At 45.1% G+C, this 27,197-nt stretch overlaps 1 protein-coding gene across 2 annotated transcripts in view; it reads left to right on the top strand.

The window, feature by feature from the left end:
• The first annotated feature begins 9,386 nt into the window (after positions 1-9,386).
• The window catches only part of lgi2a (leucine-rich repeat LGI family, member 2a), a 40,236-nt gene continuing 22,425 nt past the window's right edge, over positions 9,387-27,197 (top strand). For both annotated transcript variants that reach the window (XM_029760701.1, XM_029760700.1), the window contains exons 1-2: positions 9,387-9,710; positions 16,653-16,724. In XM_029760701.1, coding sequence (XP_029616561.1) covers positions 9,454-9,710; positions 16,653-16,724 — 329 coding nt within the window. In that variant the 5' untranslated portion in view covers positions 9,387-9,453. The remainder of the gene's footprint in view (positions 9,711-16,652; positions 16,725-27,197) is intronic.

The raw sequence follows: 27,197 nt of genomic DNA, 5'->3' as shown, positions 1-27,197 counted from the left end.
AAACATGTCTCATAGACCAATTGTTGGTGTATTGTGTCCTTCGTATCATGAACACAATGACAAAACCATCGAAGCTATTCTTTGTGAGGCCCCTGATTGTTTTAATGCTGTGGTGGATATGAGTGACGGACATATGGGTTACATTTTCCAACCGGACGATTCAACGGTGAAGATTTTCACAAACGGCTGCCTCAACACCCTTTTTCAACCAAAAACAGGGAGTTTTTCTCCTGCGTTGCGGATGAGAGAATGGCTTAAGTTAAGACTTGCTCTAGTTTAGATCGAACAGGCCCTCAGTGGAACATCCCTGCCCGGGGTACGCATTGGAAGAGGAAGTTTGCGGGCGAGATGATTTGAAGGCCATAAGAATCTCTTCAGTGCCATATAGTCCAATCTCCAAAGTGACCATTTTAGGTTGTGCCGAATTCAATAGTCCAAATGTAACCAAATCCGTTAGTTCATATGTATTTTAAAAAGCCTGCACAGAGGTCAACTATTTTGTGCCCGTCTTTAGCTTTAGGTGGGGAGATTACTTTAAAGTCCTTGAAATCATGAAACAAGTGGAAAATCTTTTCCAACATCGTGAACATTTACGTCGATGGGCCCTTCTGTCTTCATGACATAACATGGGCCTAAAGGCAAGAAGGCTGATCTATCAGGGGAAAGAAAACATACGAAACCTGAAAGGCGCTGGAGATCAAGGGGGGATGAGACAGTGTCGGAACCGGTCACATCTTGATGATGGGGATTTAGAGACGGATCATAGTGTTGGCTTACAATAGATCATTCCCAAAGCCTTTTTCTCTAAGAAAGGAATTAAAGAATAATTACGTATAAACAGTTGAATGTACAGTTGAAGTCGGAAGTTTACATACACCTTAGCCAAATAAATTTAAACTCAGTTTTTCACAATTCCTGACATTTAATCCTAGTAAAAATACCCTGTCTAGGTCAGTTAGGATCACCACTTTATTTTAAGAATGTGAAATGTCAGAATAATAGTAGAGAGAATGATTTATTTCAGCTTTTATTTCTTTCATCACATTCCCAGTGTTATGTCGTGTGTGTAGGTGGCAGGAAAGTCAGGCGCAGGAGAATCAAACTTGGTATAAATGGGGTAGTTTAATAATGTAAAACAAAAACTCCAAAACCAAAGTACATAATAAAATAAACGTGGGTACAAGAACCCGTCGCGCACCAATCCATAATCACGAGCATAACAACAAACAATCTCTGACAAGGACATGAGGGGAAACAGAGGGTTAAATACACAACATGTAATGAATGGGATTGGAACCAGGTGTGTAGGAAGACAAGACAAAACCAATGGAAAATGAAAAATTGATTAATGATGGCTAGAAGACCGGTGACGTCGACCGCCGAGTACAGCCCGAACAACGAGAGGCATCGACTTCGGCAGAAGTCGTGACAGTACCCCCCCCCCAACGCGTGGCTCCAGCTGCACGTCGACACCGGCCTCGGGGACGACCCGGAGGATGAGGCGCAGGGCGATCCGGATTGAGACGGTGGAACTCTCGCAGCAGGGAAGGATCTAACACGTCCTCGACCGGAACCCAGCATCTCTCCTCAGGACCGTACCCCTCCCAGTCCATGAGGTACTGAAGGCCCCTCGCCCGACTTCTCGAATCCAGGATGGATCCAACAGAGTACGCCGGGGCCCCCCTTGATGTCCAGAGGGGGCGGAGGAACCTCCCGCACCTCAGCCTCCTGGAGCGGGCCAGCCACCACCAGCCTGAGGAGAGACACATTTAACGAGGGGTTAATGGGGTAATCGGGGGGAAGCTGTAACCTATAACATACCTCATTCACTCTCCTCAGGACTTTAAACGGCCAGCTTCCGGCAGGGCAGGCGGAGGGGCAGGTTTCGGGTCGAGAGCCAGACCCTGTCCCCAGGTACGAACACCGGCGCCTCACTGCGGTGACGGTCTGAGTCAACTTTCTGGTGCAGTACGGCACGCTGAAGGTGGACGTGGGCGGCGTCCCATGTTTCCTCCGCACGCCGGAACCAGTCGTCCACCACTGGAGCCTCGGTCTGACTGTGATGCCAAGAAGCCAGAACCATCTGATACCCCAATACCCACTGAAAGGGAGAAAGGTTAGTGGAGGAGTGGTGGAGCGAGTTCTGGGCCATCTCTGCCCAGGGCACGAACGCCTCCTACTTCCCTGGCCGGTCCTGGCAATAAGACCTCAGAAACCTACCCACATCCTGGTTAACTCTCTCCACCTGCCCGTTACTCTGGGGATGAAAACCTGAGGTAAGGCTGACAGAGACCCCCAGACGTTCCATGAATGCCTTCCAGACCCTTGACGTGAACTGGGGACCCCGATCAGACACTCTATCGTCAGGCACCCCGTAGTGCTGGAAGACGTGTGTAAACAGGGCAGTTTGTAGGGCCGTAGGGAGACAGGGCAAAGGGAGGAGACGACAGGACTTAGAAAAACGATCCACAACGACCAGGATCATGGTGTTACCCTGTGAAGGTGGAAGATCGGTTAGGAAATCCACCGACAGGTGCGACCATGGCCGTTGTGAAACGGGTAAGGGTTGTAACTTACCTCTGGGCAGGTGTCTAGGAGTCTTGGGTGCACACTTAGCAGGAGGAAACATAAACCCTCACGTCCTTAGCTAAAGTGGGCCGCCAGTACCTCCCACTAACACAGCGCACCGTCTGACCGATCCCAGGATGACCAGAGGAAGGTGACGTGTGGGCCCAATAGATCAGCCGGTCGCGGACAGCAGACGAAACATACAGACGCCCAGCTGGACACTGAGGGGGAACGGGCTCTGCACGTGACGCCCGCTCAATGTCCGCGTCCAGCTCCCACACTCCCGGTGCCACCAAACAAGAGTCTGGGAGTATGGGAGTGGGATCCATGGACCGCTCCTCTGTGTCATACAGCCGGGACAATGCGTCTGCCTTAACGTTCTGGGAGCCTGATCTGTAAGAGAGGGTAAACACAAAACGGGTGAAAAACATGGCCCACCTTGCCTGGTGAGGATTCAGTCTCCTTGCCGCCCGGATGTACTCCAGATTGCGGTAGTCAGTCCAGATGAGAAAGGGGTGTTTAGCCCCCTCAAGTCAATTTCTCCACGCCTTCAAAGCCTTGACGACAGCCAACAGCTCCCGGTCCCCCACATCATAGTTTCGCTCCGCCGGGTTGAGCTTCTTCGAGAAGAAGGCACAGGGGCGGAGCTTCGGTGGCGTACCTGGGTGCTGAGAGAGCACAGCTCCTATCCCAGCCTCGGACGCGTCCACCTCCACTATGAACGCCAAAGAGGGATCCGGATGGGCCAACACAGGAGCCGAGGTAAACAGAGCCTTCAGGTGCCTAAAAGCCCCGTCCGCCTCAGCTGACCACTGCAAGCGCACCGAGCTCCCTTTCAGCAGTGAGGTAATGGGAGCAGCTACTTGACCAAAACCCCAGATAAAGCTCCGGTAGTAGTTGGCAAACCCTAAGAACCGCTGCACCTCCTTCACTGTGGTGGGAGTCGGCCAATTACGCACGGCTGCAATGCGGTCACTCTCCATCTCCACTCCTGACGTGGATATGCGATGCCCTAGGAAGGAGACTCCTGGGAAGTGCAGCGTCTACCAGGAGATTTATCGCACAATCCCCCCATCAGTGGGGTGGTAATTGAGTTGCCTTCTTTTTACAGAAGGTGAGAGCCAAATCGGCATATTCTGGGGGAATGCGCACGGTGGAGACCAAGTCGGGACTTTCCACCGTTGTAGCACCAACGGAAACCCCTAAACACCTACCTGAGCACTCTCGCGACCACCCCGTGAGAGCCCTCTGTGGCCAAGAAACAGTGGGGTTATGACAAGCTAACCAGGGTAGGCCCAGCACCATGAGATACGCAGGAGAGTCAATAAGGAAACGACTCATCTTTTCTGTGTGACCCCCCCTGCGTCACCATACTCAAAGGAGCGGTGGCCTCCCTGATAAACCCTGACCCTAATGGTCGACTATCTAAGGCGTGAACGGGGAAAGCCACATCCACGGGTACAATGAGGGTCACTAAACTATGAGCTAACGCTTTATCAATGAAATTCCCAGCCGCGCCTGAATCTACTAGTGCCTTATGCTGGGAACGCGGGGAAAATTCAGGAAAAATTACAGACACAAATATATGTGCAACAGAGGGCTCTGGGTGAGAATGGTGCCGACTTACCTGGGGTGACGCCAGAGCGCCCTGCCTGCTGCCTCGATTCCCAGAGGAACCAACCCGGCACCGACCAGCAGTGTGACCTCTGCGGCCACAGATGGTGCACGAGCGGGAACCCTCTCTGGTGTCCCTGCGCACCGTCCCTCCCAGCTCCATGGGTATCGGAGAGGGGGTGCGGGAGGATGGAACCACCAGACCCAGATCTGGACGTCCGCGAGCAGCCAGCAGGTTGTCCTGCCGGATAGACAGATCCACCAGCTGGTCGAAGGTGAGGGTGGTGTCTCTGCAGGCCAGCTCCCGACGGACGTCCTCGCGCAGACTGCAACGCTAATGGTCGATCAGGGCCCTATGGTTCCATCCCGCGCCGGCAGCCAGGGTCCTAAACTCCAGGGCAAACTCCTGGGAGCTCCTCATCTCCTGCCTCAGATGGTAGAGGCGCTCACCCAACGCTCTGCCACTGGGTGGGTGGTCGAAGACTGCCCGGAAACGGCGGGTGAACTCCTCAAAATGGTCCAACGCCGCATCTCCCTCTCCACACACGGCGCTGGCCCACTTCAGGGCTTTCCCGGTGAGGCACGAGACGAGGGCGAAACCCTTCTCACGGTCCAATGGAGCTGGGTGGACCGTGGCCAGATAAAGGTTTAATTGGAGGAGGAAACTCTGTCAGTTGGCAGCACTTCCGTCGTACCCCTGTGGCAAGGAGAGACGGATCCCACTGGGTTCAGATGGAAAAGGGGCGCTCAGGATAGACCCCGGTTGTGAGGCACTGGAAGAACTCCCTGTCTCTCCCAGCAGTCCATATTCTGGACAACACGATCCATGGCGGCGCCCAAATGGTAAAGCTTCTCCATATGCTCCTGGACGCGCTCCTCCACCTCCATGTCCGGGGTACCTTCTCCTGCTGACTTCATATTTAGGGTCAGAGATTCAGTTATGTTGTATGTGTAGGTGGCAGGGAAGTCAGGCGCGGGAGAATCAAACTTGGTATAAATGGAGTAGTTTAATAACGTAAAACAAAAACTCCAAAACCAAAGTACATAATAAAATAAACGTGGGTACAAGAACCCGTCGTGCACCAATCCATAATCACGAGCATAACAACAAACAATCTCTGTCAAGGATATGAGGGGGAAACAAATGGTTAAATACATAACATGTAATGAATGGGATTGGAACCAGGTGTGTAGGAAGACTAGACAAAACCAATGGAAAATGAAAAATGGATCAATGATGGCTAGAAGACTGGTGACGTCGACCGCCGAGCACCGCCCGAACAAGGAGAGGCATCGACTTCGGCTGAAGTCGTGACACCCAGTGGGTCAGAAGTTTACATACACTCAATTACTATTTGGTAGCATTGCCTTTAAATTGTTTAACTTGGGCAAATGTTTTGGGTAGCCTTCCACAAGCTTCCCACAATAAATTGGGTGAATTTTGGCCCATTCCTCCTGACAGAGCTGGTGTAACTGAGTCAGGTTTGTAGGCCTCCGTGCTCACACACGCTTTCTCAGTTCTGCCCACAAATTTTCTATAGGGTTGAGGTCAGTGCTTTGTGATGGCCACTCCAATACCTTGACCTTGTTGTCCTTAAGCCATTTTGCCACAACTTTGGAAGTATGCTTGGGGTCATTGTCCATTTGGAAGACCCATTTACCACCAAGCTTTAACTTCCTGACTGATGTCTTGAGATGTTGCTTCAATATATCCACATAATTGTCCTTCCTCATGAAGCCATCTATTTTGTGCACCAGTCCCAATGTATGTACATGTACAGTTGAAATCGGAAGTTTACATAAACTTAGGTAGGAGTCATTAAAACTCATTTTTCAACAGCTCAGTAAATTTCTTCTTAACAAACTATAGTTTTGGCATCTACTTTGTGCATGACACAAGTCATTTTTCCAACAATTGTTTACAGACAGATTATTTCACTTATAATTCACTGTATCACAATTACAGTGGGTCAGAAGTTTACATACACTAAGTTGACTGTGCCTTTAAACAGCTTGGAATATTCCAGAAAATGATGTCATGTCATTAGAAACTTCTGATAGGCTAATTGACATAATTTGAGTCAATTGGAGGTGTACCTGTGGATATATTTCAAGGCCTACCTTCAAACTCAGTGCCTCTTTGCTTGACAACATGGGAAAATTAAAATAAATCAGCCATGACCTCAGAAAAAAGAATTGTAAACCTCCACAAGTCTGGTTCATCCTTGGGAGCAATTTCCAAAGGCCTGAAGGTACCACGTTCATCTGTACAAACAATAATACGCAAATATAAACACCATGGGGCCACGCAGCCATCATACCACTCAGGAAGGAGAAGCGTTCTGTCTCCTAGAGATTAACGTACTTTGGTGCGAAAAGTGCAAATCAATCCCAGAACAACAGCAAAGGACCTTGTGAAGATGCTGGAGGAAACAGGTACAAAAGTATCTATATCCACAATAAAACGAAACCTATATTGACATAACCTGAAAGGCCGCTCCGCATGGAAGAAGCCACTGCTCCAAAACCGCCATAAAAAAAAGCCAGACTACGGTTTGCAACTGCACATGGGGACAAAGATTGTAGTATTTGAGGAAATGTCCTCTGGTCTAATGAAAGAAAAATAGAAGTGTTTGGCCATAATGACCATTGTTACATTTAGTGGAAAAAGGGGGAGGCTTGCAAGCCGAAGAACACCACAGCACGGGGGTGGCAGCATCATGTTGTGGGTGTGCTTTGCTGTAGGAGAGACTGATGCACTTCACAAAATAGATTGCATCATGAGGAAGAGTTATTGAAGTGACTATGCATAGATGATGTGGACACCAAGGAACTTGAAGCTTTCAACCTGCTCCACTGCAGCCGCGTCGATTAGAATGGGGGCGTGCTCTGTCCTCTTTTTCCTGTAGTCCACAATCATCTCCTTTGTTTTGATCACGTTGAGGGAGAGGTTGTTGTCCTGGCACCACACGGCCAGGTCTCTGACCTCCTCCCTATAGGCTGTCACGTCGTTGTCGGTGATCAGGCCTACCACTGCTGTGTCATTGGCAAACTTAATGATGGCGTTGGAGTCGTGCCTGGCCATGCAATCATGAATGAACAGGGAGTACAGGAGGGGACTGAGCATGCACACCTGAGGGGCCCCTGTGGTGAGGATCAGCGTGGTGGATGTAACCGACATGTAAGAATTGGTTACCCTTGATGTCCAGCAGTCAGTGGTAAGGCAAACTGCTGCAGCTTTTTGGACTCTTTCCCGCACTGAAGCCTGTGTGCTCTCGTACAGTTGTGGAATAAGTGATTTTGAAAGGGTTTTCCTGCTTGGAATTGTGTACATTGGATTTAGACTATTGCTATAATTTCTAAAACCTCTGTCCTCCACGATCGGAAATGGCTGGAAATCGGTGGCAATCATTTTAGCCAATGCAATATCAATTTGGCCTTGTTTTGCTATAGACATAGACTTTGGCATATACTGGTCCATAGAAGGCTGCGTTGCTGTGAGTCGCGGAGTAGGCCTACTTGACTGAGTGGATACATCTCCACGTGTGGAGGTGCTGGCTCCACCACTATCCACAGCAGGCCCGCTAGTTTCTCGAAGCTCCACTACAGCTAGCTTCACAGTTGGGTGCACAGTTTGCATATACCGGTGTAGGTTGTGCGTAGAACCGGCTTTATATGAGATTTTGTTTTGGCAAATTCGACACTGTGCTCTAACATACTCTAACTTTTTACCTCAACACCGAGATTTTAACACCTGCATATTTGCTGTGCATGGACAGAGCCATGCTCCGTTTGTTTCTATGCTCCACCACTATCCACAGCAGGCCCGCTAGTTTCTCGAAGCTCCACTACAGCTAGCTTCACAGTTGGGTGCACAGTTTGCATATGCCGGTGTAGGTTGTGTGTAGAACCGGCATATGAGATTTTGTTTTGGCAAATTCGACACTGTGCTCTAACATACTCTAACTTTTTACCTCAACACCGAGATTTTAACACCTGCATATTTGCTGTACATGGACAGAGCCATGCTCCGTTTGTTTCTATTGCAGAGGCTGTGGTACAGCTAAGCCTAATCAGACTTGCCTGTGCTAATGGAGCTCCAGGCAAAGTAAAATGATACAAATGACTTTTTTGATGCACACCCCTCAAATGATACAAATGTAACAACAGCCTGAGCCACAGAACTTGAAACAACAATACAGATGTAACCATGTGTGCCATACAATGTATTATCTGAGTGGCACTGGTGCTCCCAAATCAAAATTCCATGTACATTCCACAGGTCACGTTTATAAGTGTGTTCCAAAAAATTATCAAGATTAGGAAATGTTTCACGGCACACCTGAGAGTTCCAGTAGAGTAAAGTATAATGTACTGAATTGTACTGTACTCTGCTATACTATACGTACTTAACTGTAGTCTACTGTACTGTATTCTACTGTACTGTACTCCACTCTATTGAACTAAACACTGCTGTACTGTGCTGTACTGTCCAACTTGTGAAATGTAGATGTCTATGATCGGTTCAGATTTGGTCCGGTCCAGACCAACCAAACGTGAGCATTTTGATCATATAGAGATCTACAGTCAGTGCATTCAATTAAGGTATATAAACAACCACATATCACAGTCATAGCAAGACAAAAACGTTTCTGTAACCTTTACTGAGAATGTTGCAGTTGAAGTGTTCCGTTTTTTTTTTTTTGACAGATGAGAGCAATAATACATATTCCACACAGCAATCTTCAGTTGGCTCCATTTTCTCTTTTAAATTGTAATTCAATATCCAGAAAATACGTATTTTCACATTTAATTTAGAACAGAAAATTAACCTGATTTCAATGTCCGGAAAACGTTATTTGGCTCAATGGGTAGCAGTTGATCAAATATTGTATTTGCTCTAGCATGATGTATCTAGTAATATGCATTATTGAAATAAGCATTACAATGTTTCATCAACTGACTTTTGGCCTGTAAGGTGATGTGAGTAGAACGAACGCTTCATAGGCTAGAAGTATGACATGTTGCCTACAGTCAATGCTAGACTATAATTGCAATTAGCCTACAAAAATCATACCGGTATTCATTGAAGTTTATAAACAAGCAAGCTAAATGCACGCTAAACCTATGCGGCTACACTCGAACGTCTGCTGTGGAGATAACCGCTCTTTAACCAAACTATCAACAGAGTACTGGGTATAATAAATAATTAAATTGCGCGAAGGGAGCTGCAGCTGAATTGCTGATGTAAGGGGTTCAGTGCAGCATTTCATGTCGCAGGGTGGAAGGAAGCCTTGTAATCTGCCCGGCGTTTATTGCTATCTCACACATGCAAGTCCGACAAAAAATATGCTGTCAATAGTTAAAAACTGCGTGTTATTTTCATTTGTGTGCTTGTACATAGCTACGCCGATTTCTTTAAAAAGGGTTTCCAGATGTCCTTCAGCATGCAGCTGTTCCAAGGAGTCCATCATTTGTTTTGGATCTTCCTATGTCCCAAGGATCATCCCGAACGACATTAATTCACTGTAAGTAACTTCAGTCATACCTGATTTAGTCTAGGCTACAAATAATGATGTCTTTGCCGCTAATGCAAGTTATGACATATGAACGAACGAGTTATAGTAGGCCTACATATCTCATATTGTATAGGATAAGAGATGTTTGTGGTGACACTCGCACAAGCTTGTTATAATATATATATATATGCAATGGCATAGGGTAGACCGGGGCTAACACTTTTGCTTATTTCTGAAAAAACGGAGTTAGATTAATAATATTTTTATACAAACATAGGCTACATGTCTCAGCTACCATTGCCCGCTGTCACTACGTTTCTAGGACATACCAGTCATATACAATTTAAACCGAAAGTGGTGGAGGTGAAATGTTACATTTAACCCCACAGACTGGGTTAAATGTAACACTGTCTTCAACTATAAAAATGAGGGGTTATAGAAAAATGTTACGATTTGAAACTGATATTAAGATAAAAATACACAAAATGGACAAAAAATGTTTTATTACAGTTTAAGAATGCCATATTGACCAAAAACGGTGTAGCCAGAATTTATTAGCATTCAAATGTATGAATTAGACTTAATATATATTTTTTATTATCTTATTTCTAGTTGATGTAAAGAGGTGACATTTTATACAATTATGTAAATATGTCTAAATACCGTAATAAAATCTGATATAATTTTTGGTAACCTGCGTTTACAACTAGCCCTCATTTACTAATCTGAGTCTAATCTGAGTTTTGTGAGGAAATACAACAATAATGAATGTAATCAACAATACCAATCATAATACCTCTTCATACTGATCAAAATTAGGCCATGGCTACGGATATGGTGTTTTTGCGTCCGGAAAGCTCTTTTTTAAATCTGAGGATCCGAATCACGTTCTGCGCATGTGTTATTTTACGTTTTTTCTCATTTAGCTACTGCTCATACTCCCCCTCCCTTCACGTTTCGCTCTTCTGAACCATTATGTAGCCTTTGTCTTTGCCTCTTATTTTTCTGAATATCTGAAATTAAAAACCCTGCAGCGATTTGAACGAACATTCCAAAACAGATATACTATGAACCTTCTCTGTCTGTCTGTTGTAACGGATATTGCAGTTGCACAAGCAGGACGCAGTCCGTACACTTTGGACACATTCTGTATGATTATGTAGGCTAATCTTTATAGTTGCTGCCATATCATGGTTCCTGAAAAAGTGTGTATAAGGACCGGTAAAAAATAATCTGACATTGGGCGAGTTCGTTTTGCATCGCCCGGTGTCATAGTTATGCCATATATACTGATATCGTGTCGATAATAAATAGCTGAATCCATGTCAGCAGCTAAGAAAAACATGGAACCGCTAGACGGCCTGTTTGTGTCGTATTTACAGTATGCTTTCAATACTGACAACACATTTTGTACAAACGTCGATATTGTATTTTGTGTAAAACATTTAAATAGCTGCATGTAGCCTACTCTCCTCCTGAAAAAAATAACACGAAATCGCGTTTATGCCTACTGAGGAATGGAATGCAATAGTTTGAACAGTTTTGTGTACAACATGAAATGTGTAAACTACCCCAGTGACGAGACAAAGGCGATCAAGGAGGGGTGAGTGGCGTCAGGGCACTCAGCACAGCAGCTAAGTAATCACCGGAGCGGGCACAAAAAATATCCTGCACGTGCACAGCAATATCCGCATTTTGCGGCAAATTGGGATACAGAAACTCTGTATCCGTAACCACTCCCGAGGGTTCCCGAGTGGCGCAGCGGTCTAAGGCACTACATATCAGCGCTAGTAGGGGTCACTACACACCCTGCTTCGATTCTGGGCTGTATCACAATCGGCCGTGATTGGGAGTCACATAGGGCAGCGCACAATTGGCTCAGTGTTGGCCTTCATTGTAAATAACAATTTGTTCTTAGTTAACTGACCTGCCTATTTAAGCCATCACAAAGGCGGCTTCCACCCAGTTACGTAACCCTGAACCTTAGAGGCCGCTGCCCCATATACATAGACTTGAAATCACTGGCCACTTTAATAATGGAACACTAGTCACTTTAATAATGGTTACATATTTTTGCTTTAGTCATCTCATATGTATATACTGTATTCTATTCTACTGTATTTTAGTCTATGCCACTCTGACAATGCTCATCCTAATATTTATATATTCCTTAATTCCATTCTTTTACTTTTAGGTTGTGTGTCTTGTCTGTATTGTTGTGAAGCAAGTGGGCACAGCAGACTGGGTTAGGGAGAGATTGAATATGTCCGTAAACACTCCAGCCAGCTGGTCTGCGCATGCTCTGAGGACGCGGCTAGGGATGCCGTCAGGGCCGGCAGCCATGCGAGTGTTAACACGCTTAAATGTCTTTCTCACCTCAGCCACGGAGAAGGAGAGCCCAAAGTCCTTGGTAGCGGGCCACGTCAGTGGTAATGTGTTGTAAAGCTGGCGAAGAAGGTGTTTAGCTTGTCCGGGAGCAAGACGTTGGTGTCTGTGACATGGCTGGTTATCCCTTTGTAGTCTATGATTGTCTGAAGACCCTGCCACATACGTCTCGTGTCTCAAACCGTTGAATTGCAACTCCACTTTGTCCCTATACTGACGTTTTGCCTGTTTGATTGCCTTGTGGAGGGATTAACTACACTGTTGGTATTCAGTCATATTCCCAGTCACCTTGCCATGGTTAAATACAGTGGTTCACACTTTCAGTTTTGTGTGAATGCTGACATCTATCCACTGTTTCTGGTTAGGGTTGCTTAATAGTCACAGTGGGTACAACATCTTCTATACACTTCCTGATAAACTCAGTCACAGTATCCGTGTATTCGTCAATGTTATCCTCAGAGGATACCCTGAGCATGTCCCAGTCCGCATGATCAAAACAATCTTGACGGGTGGATTCCGATTGGTCGGACCAGCGTTGAATAGTCCTTTGCACGGGTGCTTCCTGTTTGAGTTTCTGCCTATAGACAGGGAGGAGCAAAATTGAGTCGTGATCAGATTTGCAGAAGGGGGGGAGGGCATTGTAGGCATCCCAGAAGTTGGAGTAGCCGTGGTCGAGTGCTACAGTCAATGTGTTGATAGAACTTCGGTAGCTTTTTCCTCAAATTTGCGGCCTCGGGATATGTGGTTTCCAGATTGCGTAAAGTCTGTCCAACTCATCCCAAACCATCTCAATTGGGTTGAGGTCGGGTGATTGTGGAGGCCAGGTCATCTGATGCAGCACTCCATCACTCTCCTTCTTGGTCAAATAGCCCTTACACAGCCTGGAGGTGTGTTGGGTCATTGTCCTGTTGAAAAACAAATGATAGTCCCACTAATGCCAAGAGTGTGCAAAGGTGTCATCAAGGCAAAGGGTGGCTACTTTGAAGAATCTAACATATACAATATATTTCGACTTGTTTAACACTTTTTTGGTTACTACATGGTTCCATGTGTGTTATTTTATAGTTTGATGTCTTCACTATTATTCTACAATGTAGAAAATAGTAAAAATAAAGAAAAACCCTTGAATGAGTAGGTGTGTCCAAACTTTTGACTGGTACTGTATTTATTCAACAGTTTTCAAAATACAAGTACCCCACAATTAGATCTTTAGTAGCTTCTGATAGACTAATTGACATCATTTGAGTCAATTGGAGGTGTACCTATGGATGTATTTCAAGGCCTACCTTCAAACTCAGTGCCTCTTTGTTTGACATCATGGGTAAATCAAAAGAAATAAGCCAAGACCTGAGAAAAATAATTGTAGACCTCCACAAATCTGGTTCATCCTTGGGAGCAATTTCCAAACACCTGAAGGTACCACGTCCATCTGTACAAACAATAGTATGCAAGTATAAACACCATGGGACCACACAGCCGTCATACCGCTCAGGAAGGAGACGCGCTCTGTCTCCTAGAGATGAACATACTATGATGCGAAAAGTGCAAATCAATCCCAGAACAACAGCAAAGCACCTCGTGAAGATGCTAGAGGAAACAGGTACAAAAGCATCTATATCCACAGTAAAACGAGTCCTATATCGACATAACCTGAAAGGAAGCTCAGCAAGGAAGAAGCCACTGCTCCAAAACCGCCATGAAAAAGACAGACTACGGTTTGCAGCTGCACATGGGGACAAAGATTGTACTTTTTGGAGAAATGTCCTCTGGTCTGATGAAACAAAAATAGAACTGTTTGGCCATAATGACCATTGTTATGTTTGGAGGAAAAAGGGGGAGGCTTGCAAGCCGAAGACACCATCCCAACCGTGAAGCACGGGGGTGGCAGCATCATGTTGTGGGAGGGACTCCTGCAGGAGGGACTGGTGCACTTCACAAAATAGATGGCTTCATGAGGGAGGAAAATTATGTGGATATATTGAAGCAACATCTCAAGACATCAGTCAGGAAGTTAAAGATTGGTCGCAAATGGGTTTTTCAAATTGACAATGACCACCAAGCATACTTCCAAAGTTGTGACAAAATGGCTTAAGGACAACAAAGTCAAGGTATTGGAGTGGCCATCACAAAGCCCTGACCTCAATCCTATAGAAAATGTGTGGGCAGAACATAAAAAGCGTGTGCGAGCAAGGTGGCCTACAAACTTGACTCAGTTACACCAGCTCTGCCAGGCGGAATGGGCCAAAATTCACCCAATTTATTGTGGGAAGCTTGTGGAAGGCTACTCGAAATGTTTGACCCAAGTTAAACAATTTAAGGGCAATGCTACCAAATACTAATTGAGTGCATGTAAACTTCTGACCCACTGGGAATGTGATGAAAGAAATAAAAGCTGAAATAAATCATTTTCTCTACTATTATTCTGACGTTTCACATTCTTAAAATAAAGTGGTGATCCTAACTGACCTAAAACAGGGAATTTTTACTAGGATTAAATGTCAGGAATTGCGAAAAACTGAGTTTAAATGTATTTGGATAAGGTGTATGTAAACTTCCAACTTCAATTGTATGAACATAGTGTACAGTTTGCCACTACTCTCCTGCACTGTAAAAAAAAAAGTCTGCCCCCTGATAATTGCACTGCTACAACTTCTCTGCCTCCTCAGTTTCTTTGAAACTGTACCTTTTTTCTCTCTCTATATATATATACATACACTGCTCAAAAAAATAAAGGGAACACTTAAACAACACAATGTAACTCCAAGTCAATCACACTTCTGTGAAATCAAACTGTCCACTTAGGAAGCAACACTGATTGACAATAAATTTCACATGCTGTTGTGCAAATGGAATAGACAACAGGTGGAAATTATAGGCAATTAGCAAGACACCCCCAATAAAGGAGTGGTTCTGCAGGTGGGGACCACAGACCACTTCTCAGTTCCTATGCTTCCTGGCTGATGTTTTGGTCACTTTTGAATGCTGGCGGTGCTTTCACTCTAGTGGTAGCATGAGACGGAGTCTACAACCCACACAAGTGGCTCAGGTAGTGCAGCTTATCCAGGATGGCACATCAATGCGAGCTGTGGCATGAAGGTTTGCTGTGTCTGTCAGCGTAGTGTCCAGAGCATGGAGGCGCTACCAGGAGACAGGCCAATACATCAGGAGACGTGGAGGAGGCCGTAGGAGGGCAACAACCCAGCAGCAGGACCGCTACCTCCGCCTTTGTGCAAGGAGGAGCAGGAGAAGCACTGCCAGAGCCCTGCAAAATGACCTCCAGCAGGCCACAAATGTGCATGTGTCTGCTCAAACGGTCAGAAACAGACTCCATGAGGGTGGTATGAGGGCCCAACATCCACAGGTGGGGGTTGTGCTTACAGCCCAACACCGTGCAGGACGTTTGGCATTTACCAGAGAACACCAAGATTGGCAAATTCGCCACTGGCGCCCTGTGCTCTTCACAGATGAAAGCAGGTTCACACTGAGCATGTGACAGACGTGACAGAGTCTGGAGATGCCGTGGAGAACGTTCTGCTGCATGCAACATCCTCCAGCATGACTGGTTTGGCGGTGGGTCAGTCATGGTGTGGGGTGGCATTTCTTTGGGGGGCCGCACAGCCCTCCATGTGCTCGCCAGAGGTAGCCTGACTGCCATTAGGTACCGAGATGAGATCCTCAGACCCCTTGTGAGACCATATGCTGGTGCGATTGGCCCTGGGTTCCTCCTAATGCGAGACAATGCTAGACCTCATGTGGCTGGAGTGTGTCAGCAGTTCCTGCAAGAGGAAGGCATTGATGCTATGGACTGGCCCGCCCGTTCCCCAGACCTGAATCCAATTGAGCACATCTGGGACATCATCTCTCGCTCCATCCACCAACGCCACGTTGCACCACAGACTGTCCAGGAGTTGGCGGATGCTTTAGTCCAGGTCTGGGAGGAGATCCCTCAGGAGACCATCCGCCACCTCATCAGGAGCATGCCCAGGCGTTGTAGGGAGGTCATACAGGCACGTGGAGGCCACACACACTACTGAGCCTTATTTTGACTTGTTTTAAGGACATTACATCAAAGTTGGATCAGCCTGTAGTGTGGTTTTCCACTTTAATTTTGAGCGTGACTCCAAATCCAGACCTCCATGGGTTGATAAATTGGATTTCCATTGATTATTTTTGTGTGATTTTGTTGTCAGCACATTCAACTATGTAAAGAAAAAAGTATTTAATAAGATTTTTTCTTTCATTCAGATCTAGGATGTGTTGTTTAAGTGTTCCCTTTATTTTTTTGAGCAGTATATTTGTTTTACCTTTATTTAAGTTAAGAAGAAATTCTTACTTACAATGACGGCCTAACCCCTTGGGCGACACTGTGCCAATTGTGCGCCGCCCAATTAGACTACTTGATCGCGGCCGGTTGTGATACAGCCCGGGATCGAACCCGGTTCGGTAGTGATGCCTCTAGCACTGCAATGCAGTGCTTTAGACCGCTGTGCCACTCGGTTACCTAAACGTAATCTTTTCTACTTTTAATTTGCTCTGTGCTTACTCCATAATCTTACTATCTTTCAGGAGCATTGTCAACGGGTCCTTCTCCGAGATCAAGGAGACCATGTTTGCTCACATGCCATCTCTCCAACTCCTGTGAGTCAATGACACTTGTACTATACATGAATATACAAACGAGACATGACTATCGGTATGTGTGTCCATGGGAATGGGTAGGGGTTTTACCAGTTGGGCAATTAAGTTGAACTCAACAACAGATGGTCATAAAAAGTCAATTTTATAAGTGAAAACTCAGAATGTAAACAGTGTCGTTCTTAAAAAAATGTGATGTTTGACCTACAACAACAACAACACATGACAGTAAGTCACTATGGATAAAAGCGTCTGCTAAATGGCATATATTATTATATATTATTAATATATTTAAGTTTGTGACTGTAGTTACATTTATTCACATCATAGTTAAGCCCCTGCTAGTGTTGCTGCAGGTAGAAAAGCCTAGGAAATGTTCTGTACTTGACACAAGCTTTCTCCAATTAATCAATCAATGTCTGGTTGTGTGTGTGTGTGTGTTTTGCGGGGTCAGGAGAATCTTTGTTGCTTTGACATTTCTGAAGATAACTATTTATTTCATGTGATTAGTGATTAATTTACGTTTGTCCCTCATTTTAAGCTCCACCCTGTAACGTGAACTGAACTCTTGTTTTAATATAGTAAAACTATACCTTATTTTTATCAAAAGAAAAATTTTAACATCTAGTAGTCAAATCATAGTGTAAAAGCAGGTGATACTCTTATTGGCCATTTTATGGTGTTTTGTGGTAGAAAACTGAGCACGTTGAGCATAACACACCAACCCTGTTACCCATAGATAGATGGGCTGCACATGTTTTAACAAGTTCAAATGTTTTGTTAAGTTTACATTTAATTGCACACAACATGCTTCCATTCACCCTGTCACAAGGGGAGTTATAGCTGATTTTAAGATGAAATTGTCAACCCTGTTACTTTAATTGGCATTTTTCTTAACTTGATCTCTTGAGATGGTAAAACATGATTTTTATTAAGTTGAACATGTGCTCTTATGACAGAATATAAACATTTGTTAAAAAAAAAGTTAAAATAACTATAAAATAGTTATTTTTGACAGAATTACACTACCCAAAAAGGACTCTATTTATGGAACGACGCATATCTATTTAGCCAAAGCCAAGACATGAATGTTGATCTTACCATATTCTACCTTACACATGACTTGATATTCACATAGTTTTTGTGTGTTTTTTAATTACCTTAATGTTTGACTTGTCTATTTGAGCATGTAGAGAATGTAGGCTTAGTGGAGTGCTCAGTACTGAATTTGATGATGAGCATACCGAGCAAACGGGATGTCCTGAGCACAATCGGCGACATTCCCATTAGGACCCTTAAGAGTTTTGAATGTTGTGGGATGGTCCAAAGGGAAAGTTCTCTGGGGGACCTTTGTCTAGTCCCCTGTAAGTTCCTAGGATGTCACTGAGGACAATATCAGGACCTTTTTAGGACATTCTCAGGGTGTTCGTTTTACTAGTCCTTAGACATTGCGTGATGGTCCCAAGGGAACGTTCTCTAGGACTTTTCTTGGGACATTGTGTCATTGTTCCCTGGAGGTTTGTCTAGTTCCTGGTTTGTCCCGGGGATGTCCCCGAGGACATTTTTAGAACATTCTTGGGAAGTTCTGTTATTTTGTTTAATTCCCGGTTTGTTCCAGGGACATCCCTGAGGACGTTTTTTTAAGACGTTCTTGGTACGTTGTGTCATGGTCCCCTGAAGCTCCCCTGATTGTCCTAGGTGTCCCAAACCATGATACACTATATATACAGAAGTATGTGGACACACCTTGAAATTAGTGGATTCGGCTATTTCAGCCACACCTGTTGCTGACAGGTGTATAAAATCGAGCACATAGTAGAATTGCCCATACTGAAGAGCTCAGTGACTTTCAACTTGGCACCATCATAAGATGCAACCTTTCCAACAGTTCATCAAATTTCTGCCCTGCTAGAGCTGCCCCAGCCAACTGTAAGTGTTGTTATTGTGAAGTGGAAAGGTCTAGGTGCAACAACGACTCAGCTGCAAAGTGGCAGGCCACACAAGAACACATAATGGGACTGCCAAATCTGTCCTTGGTTGCAACACACTCTACAGAGTTCCCAACTGCCCCTGGAAGAACTGGTCGACGGGAGCTTCAGCCGAGCAGCCGCACGCAAGCCTTAGATCACAATGCATAATGTCAAGCGTCGGCTGGAGTGGGGTAAAGCTTGCCGCCATTGGACTCTGGAGCAGTGGAAATGTGTTCTTTGGAGTGATGAATCACACTTCACCATCTGGAAGTCTGACGGACAAATCTGGGTTTGGTGGATGCCAGGAGAACGCTACCTGCCCAAATGCATAGTGTCAACTGTAAAGTTTGGTGGAGGAGGAATAATGGTCTGGGGATGTTTTTCATGGTTCAGGCTAGGCCCCTTAGTTCCAGTGAAGGGAAATCTTAACGCTACAGCATACAATGACATTCTAGACGATTCTGTACTTCCAACTTTGTGGCAAAAGTTTCAGGAAGGCCCTTTCCTGTTTCAGCATGACAATGCCCCCATGCACAAAACGAGGTCCATACAGAAGTGGTTTGTCGAGATCGGTGTGGAAGAACTTGACTGGCCTTCACAAAGCCCTGAACTCAACTCCATCGAACACCTTTGGGATGAATTGGGACGCCGACTGCGAGCCAGGTCTTATCACCCAAAATCAGTGCCTGACCTCACTAATGGTCTTGTGGCTGAATGGAAGCAAGTCCCTGCAGCAATGTTCCAACATCTAGTGGAAAGCCTTCCCAGAAGAGTGGAGGCTGTTACAGCAGCAAAGGGGAGACCAACTCCATATTAACACCCATGATTTTGGTATGAGGTGTTCGACAAGCAGTTGTCCACATACTTTTAGTCATGTAGTGTAAATAAAGTAATGAAAAATGTATCAGGGTTCTAAAGTAAGTGGTATACTATTAAGCTAAAATAGTGTAAATTCTTTAAACAATGACAATGTTATTGCATTTGACATGATCACTTAGTAGTACTGACTTTCCAATATGACCCCACCTGTGATGAATTCACAACCTCTGGATTTGGAGTATGCTTTTTCTTCCTGCTGTGCCACAGTTTGTAGAATTTCAGAAGTCCCCTACACATGTATCACCTATAGTGCCATCTGCACTGCTATTTTAATTATCAGTTAATCTGACTATTCTTTCATTGATTTCATTTATTTGAGGTTGGTGTTTTAGTATAGTTGTCTAATGTTGGTGGGGCATATTATTCTGTTTTAATGTTACTCCTGAATCACTATGATATATATAATGGGTTTTGTTGAGTGTTATTTATGATTTTTTTACCCCCTTTTTCTCCCCAATTGCCATCTTCTCTCATTGCTGAAACTCCCCAATGGGCTCGTGAGAGGCGAAGGTCAAGTCATGAATCCTCCAAAACATGACCCGCCAAACCTTCTTAACACCTGCTCGCTTAACCCAGAAGCCATCTGCAAAAATGTGTCGATGGAAACACTCTTCAACTGACTACCGAAGTCAGCCTGCTAGGCGCTCGGCCCGTCACAAGGAGTCGCTAGAGCGAGATGAGCCACACAGGAGGCTGTTGAGTGTATTTGTAACTGAGCTGAGATTTAATTTGAAGTGAAAAGTGTAGGAATAGGCCTACAGGCAATGTTCCCTCAACATTTTTTGGGCACTGAGAAAATGCCAGGTCTGCTGAGCACAAACTTGAACATTGTGGAAATTCTGTGCAACTTCCAGCACGCGTTTACTGTGAGCACTGTACCCGCTTTAAGTTACAGTTTCAACAGAGGCCAAGTAGGCCTGCCAGAGTGGCCTACCATCAAAAACAATGGAGAAAAATGCATTACATTTTAACATGAAAATAGCTGTTAGATCATTCAACCTTCAGTAGCAGCAAATGTGTGGTGTTCAATGTAAGTCTACATTCCATGAAACTTTAGAAAAAAAAACATGCAGGGCTTGACATTAACCTGTTTATCTACTCGTCTTTCAGACAAAAAGATGACTGAAAATGTTGTGTTTGATGCAAGAAACCACTTTACAAAATACAGTTCATTATTATTCCCATACCATTATTACAGGGAATCAGACAAATTATGATACACTCTGCCTACTGGCTACTTAGATTATTCAAGGCTGTCTCACAATACAACATTGCCTCTTTAAGACATAAAGAAAAGCTCTTTACCTTACTCGCTTTTCAAAGATATCTAGAAATGCACACATTTTGTGCTCTTGTAGGAAGCAACCACTACCCATTGTTGACTAGAAATTAGCTATAACTGTGCTAATGAATCACTAACTAGCAAAGAATATGAACAAATGTGCCCAAGTGACAACATGCTTTGATCTCAAAACAAGCGCATCTACAAGTGACCGTTCATACTGTAAACACAGTCCTGTTCAAAGTGAATGGCACAGATCCATATATGGCAATGGCTATTTGCATATACAGTGCATTCGGAAAGTATTCAGACCGCTTCACCTTTTCCACATTTTGTTACGTTACTGCCTTATTCTAAAATAGATTAAAACACTTTTTTTCTTCATCAATCTACACACAGTACACTATAATGACAAAGCAAAAACAGATTTTTTGAAGTTTATAACATATATTTTTTAAATAACACATTTACATAAGTATTCAGAACCTTTACTCAGTACTTTGCCGAAGTACCTTTGGCAGCAATTACAGCTTTGAGTCTTCTTGGGTATGACGATACACTTGGCACACCTGTATTTGGGGAATTTTTCCCACTCTTCTCTGCAGATCCTCTCAAGCTCAGCAGAGGGAGCACCCCCCTATCCACATCGACGGGACAGTATTGGAGAAGGTGGAAGTTTTAACTTCCTCTGCATTCACATCACGGACAAACTGGAATGGTCCACCCACACAGACAGCGTGGTGAAGAAGGCGCAACAGCGCCTCTTCAACCCCAGGAGGCTGAAGAAATTCGGCTTGTCACCAAAATCACTCACAAACTTTTACAGATGCACAATCGAGAGCATCCTGTCGAGCTGTATCACCACCTGGTACGGCAACTGCTCCGCACACAACCGTAAGGCTCTCCAGAGGGTAGTGAGGTCTGCACAACGCATCACCGGGGGCAAACTACCTGCTCTCCAGGACACCTACATCACCCAATGTCACAGGAAGGCCAAAAAGATCATCAAGGACAACAACCACCCAAGCCACTGCCATCCAGAAGGCGAGGTCAGTACAGGTGCATCAAAGCTGGGACCGAGAGACTGAAAAACAGCTTCTATCTCAAGGCCATCAGACTGTTAAACAGTCATCACTAACATTGAGTGGCTGCTGCCAACATACTGACTCAATCTCTAGCCACTTTAATAATAAAAAATTGGATGTAATAAATGTATCACTAGTCACTTTAAACTATGCCACTTTATATAATGCTTACATACCCTACACTACTCATCTCATATGTATATACTGTACTCTATACCATCTACTGCATCTTGCCTATGCCGTTCGACCATCAATCATCCATATATATTTTTATGTACATATTCTTATTCATTCCTTTACACTTGTGTGTATAAGGTAGTTGTTGTGAAATTGTTAGATTACTTGTTAGATATTACTGCATGGTCGGAACTAGAAGCACAAGCATTTTGCTGCACTCGCATTAGCATCTGCTAACCATGTGTATGTGACAAATAACATTTGATTTGATTTGAAGTAGGATGGAGTTGCGTAGCTGCACAGCTATTTTCAGGTCTCTCCAGAGATTTTTGATCAGGTTTAAGTCCGGGCTCTGGCTGGGCCACTCAAGGACCTTCAGAGACTTGTTCCGAAGCCAAAACCTGCGTTGTCTTGGCTGTGTGCTTAGGACCGTTGTCCTGTTGGATGGTGAACCTTCGCCCCAATCTGAGGTCCTGAGAGCTCTGGAGCAGGTTTTCATCAAGGATCTCTCTGTACTTTGCTCAGTTTATCTTTCCCTCGATCCTGACTACTGTCCCAGTCCCTGCCATTGAAAAACATCCCCACAGCATGATGCTGCCACCATCATGCTTCACCATAGAGATGGTATTGGCCAGGTGATGAATGATGCCTGGTTTCCTCCAGACGTGACGCTTAGCATTCAGGCCAAAGAGATCAATCTTGGTTTCATTAGAACAGAGAATCTTGTTTCTCATGGTCTGAGAGTCCTAAAGGTGCCTTTTGGCAAACTCTAAAAGGGCTTTAATGTGACCTTTACTGGGGAGTGGCTTCCATCTGGCCACTCTACCATAAGGGCCAATTTGGTGGAGTGCTGCAGAGATTGTTGTCCTTCTGGAAGATTCTCCCATCTCTACAGAGGAACTCTGTAAGAGTGACCATCAGATTCTTCGTTTTCTCCCTGACCAAAGCCCTTCTCCACCGATTGCTCATTTTGGCCGGGTCGGCCAGCTCTAGGAGGTGTCTTGGTGGTTCCAAACTTCTTCCATTTAATAATGATGGAGGCCACTGTGTTCTTGGGTACCTTCAATGCTGCAGAAATGTTTTGTTACCCTTCCCCAGATATGTGCCTTGACACAATCCTGTCTCAGAACTCTACGGACAATTCCTTCAACCTCATGGCTTGGTTTTTGCTCTAACATGCACTGTCAACTGTGGGACCTTATATAGGCAGGTGTGTGCCTTTCCAAATCATGTCCAATCAATTGAATTTACCACAGGTGGACTCCAATAAAGTTGTAGAAACATCAAGTATTATCAATGGAAACAGGACACCTGAGCTCAATTTCAAGTCTCATAGCAAATGGTCTGAAAACTTACAGTTGAAGTCGGAAGTTTACATACACCCTAGCCAAATACGAACCACCAAACAGGCAAAGCGTCAATACAGGACTATGATCGAGTCGTACTACACCAGCTCTGACACTCGTCGGATGTGGCAGGGCTTGCAAACCATTACAGACTACAAAGGGAAGCACAGCCGAGAGCTACCCAGTGACACGAGCCTACCAGACGAACTAAACTACTTCTATGCTCGCTTCGAGGCTAATAACACTGTACCGGAGGACTGTGTGATCACGCTCTCCTCAGCTGATGTGAGTAAGACCTTTAGACAGGTCAACATTCACAAGGCCGTAGGGCCAGACGGATTACCAGGACGTGTACTGCGAGCACGCGCTAACCAAGTAGCAAGTGTCTTCACTGAAATGTTCAACCTCTCCCTGTCTGAGTCTGTAATACCCACATGTTTTAAGCAGACCACCATAGTGCCTGTGCCCAAGAACACTAAGGTAACCTGCCTAAATGACTACTGACCTGTAGCACTCACGTCTGTAGCCATGAAGTGCTTTGAAAGGCTGGTCATGGCTCACATGAACACCATCATCCAAAAAACCCTAGACCCACCCCAATTTGCATACCGCCCCAACAGATCCACAGATGATGCAATCTCTATTGCACTCCACACTGCCCTTTCCCACCTGGACAAAAGAAACACTTATGTGAGAATGCTATTCATTGACTACAGCTCAGGGTTCAACACTATAGTGCCCTCAAAGCTCATCAATAAGCTATGGACCCTGGGACTAAACACATCCCTCTGCCACTGGATCCTGGACTTCCTGACGGGCCGCCGCCAGGTGGTAAGGGTAGGTAACAACACATCCGCCACGCTGATCCTCAACACAGGGGCCCCTCAGGGGTGCGTGCTCAGCCCCCTCCTGTACTCCCTGTTCACTCATGACTGCACGGTCAAGCACGACTCCAAAACCATCATTAAGTTTGCCGATGACACAACAGTGGTAGGCCTGATCACCGACAACAACGAGACAGCCTATAGGGAGGTCAGAGACCTGGCCGTGTGGTGCCAGGACAACAACCTCTCCCTCAACGTGATCAAGACAAAGGAGATGATTGTGGACTATAGGAAAAAGAGGACCAAGCACGCCTCCGTTCTCATCGACAGGGCTGCAGTGGAGCAGGTTCAGAGCTTCAAGATCCTTGGTGTCCACATCACCAACAAACTAACATGGTCCAAGCACACCAAGACAGTCATGAAGCGGGGACGACAAAACCTATTCCCCCACAGGAGACTGAAAAGATTTGGCACGGGTCCTCAGATCCTCAAAAGGTTCTCCAGCTGCACCATCGAGAGCATCCTGACTGGTTGCATCACTGCCTGGTATGGCAAATGCTCGGCCTCTGACCGCAAGGCACTACAGAGGGTAGTGTGAACGACCCAGTACATCACTGGGGCCAAGCTTCCTGCCATCCAGGACCTCTATACCAGACGGTGTCAGAGGAATGCCCTAAAAATTGTCAAAGACTCCAGCCACCCTAGTCATAGACTTCTCTCTGCTACCACATGGCAAGCGATACCGGACCGCCAAGTCTAGGTCCAAGAGGCTTCTAAACAGCTTCTACCCCCAAGCCATAACATCTAGTCAAATGGCTACCTGAACATCTAGTCAAATGGCTACCCAGACTATTTGCATTGCCCCTCCCCCCCTTTCCACACCACTGCCACTCTCTGTTGTCATCTATGCATAACTCTACCTACATACCGTTTTATATGTACATGTACATAGTACCTCAACGGTGCCCCCACACATTGACTTTGTCCCGGCACCCACTTGTATATATTGTTATTTTTTACTGCTGCTCTTTAATTGCTTATTACTTTCATCTCTTATTCCTATCTGTATTTTTTTTAAACTGCACTGTTGGTTTGGGGCTCGTAAGTAAGCATTTCACTGTAAGGTTGTTGTATGCGGAGCATATGACTAATAAAATGTGATTTTATTTGATATTGCGTTGATTCGAGCACAATTCACACAGTAGAGCTAAACACTGATAGTGTTAACTAAAGGGGAAAACTAGAGAGTTGAGTGAAGTTCAATCTCAGGCCACACAAGAACACATAATGGGACTGCCAAATCTGTCCTTGGTTGCAACACACTCTACAGAGTTCCCAACTGCCCCTGGAAGAACTGGTCGACGGGAGCTTCGGCCGAGCAGCCGCACGCAAGCCTTAGATCACCATGCATAATGTCAAGCGTCGGCTGGAGTGGGGTAAAGCTTGCCGCCATTGGACTCTGGAGCAGTGGAAATGTGTTCTTTGGAGTGATGAATCACACTTCACCATCTGGAAGTCTGACGGACAAATCTGGGTTTGGTGGATGCCAGGAGAACGCTACCTGCCCAAATGCATAGTGTCAACTGTAAAGTTTGGTGGAGGAGGAATAATGGTCTGGGGATGTTTTTCATGGTTCAGGCTAGGCCCCTTAGTTCCAGTGAAGGGAAATCTTAACGCTACAGCATACAATGACATTCTAGACGATTCTGTACTTCCAACTTTGTGGCAAAAGTTTCAGGAAGGCCCTTTCCTGTTTCAGCATGACAATGCCCCCATGCACAAAACGAGGTCCATACAGAAGTGGTTTGTCGAGATCGGTGTGGAAGAACTTGACTGGCCTTCACAAAGCCCTGAACTCAACTCCATCGAACACCTTTGGGATGAATTGGGACGCCGACTGCGAGCCAGGTCTTATCACCCAAAATCAGTGCCTGACCTCACTAATGGTCTTGTGGCTGAATGGAAGCAAGTCCCTGCAGCAATGTTCCAACATCTAGTGGAAAGCCTTCCCAGAAGAGTGGAGGCTGTTACAGCAGCAAAGGGGAGACCAACTCCATATTAACACCCATGATTTTGGTATGAGGTGTTCGACAAGCAGTTGTCCACATACTTTTAGTCATGTAGTGTAAATAAAGTAATGAAAAATGTATCAGGGTTCTAAAGTAAGTGGTATACTATTAAGCTAAAATAGTGTAAATTCTTTAAACAATGACAATGTTATTGCATTTGACATGATCACTTAGTAGTACTGACTTTCCAATATGACCCCACCTGTGATGAATTCACAACCTCTGGATTTGGAGTATGCTTTTTCTTTCTGCTGTGCCACAGTTTGTAGAATTTCAGAAGTCCCCTACACATGTATCACCTATAGTGCCATCTGCACTGCTATTTTAATTATCAGTTAATCTGACTATTCTTTCATTGATTTCATTTATTTGAGGTTGGTGTTTTAGTATAGTTGTCTAATGTTGGTGGGGCATATTATTCTGTTTTAATGTTACTCCTGAATCACTATGATATATATAATGGGTTTTGTTGAGTGTTATTTATGATTTTTTTACCCCCTTTTTCTCCCCAATTGCCATCTTCTCTCATTGCTGAAACTCCCCAATGGGCTCGTGAGAGGCGAAGGTCAAGTCATGAATCCTCCAAAACATGACCCGCCAAACCTTCTTAACACCTGCTCGCTTAACCCAGAAGCCATCTGCAAAAATGTGTCGATGGAAACACTCTTCAACTGACTACCGAAGTCAGCCTGCTAGGCGCTCGGCCCGTCACAAGGAGTCGCTAGAGCGAGATGAGCCACACAGGAGGCTGTTGAGTGTATTTGTAACTGAGCTGAGATTTAATTTGAAGTGAAAAGTGTAGGAATAGGCCTACAGGCAATGTTCCCTCAACATTTTTTGGGCA

The sequence above is a fragment of the Salmo trutta genome, chromosome 8, assembly GCF_901001165.1.
Source record: "Salmo trutta chromosome 8, fSalTru1.1, whole genome shotgun sequence".
Lineage (NCBI taxonomy): Eukaryota > Metazoa > Chordata > Actinopteri > Salmoniformes > Salmonidae > Salmo > Salmo trutta.
This window is presented reverse-complemented; position numbering and strand designations above follow the sequence as displayed.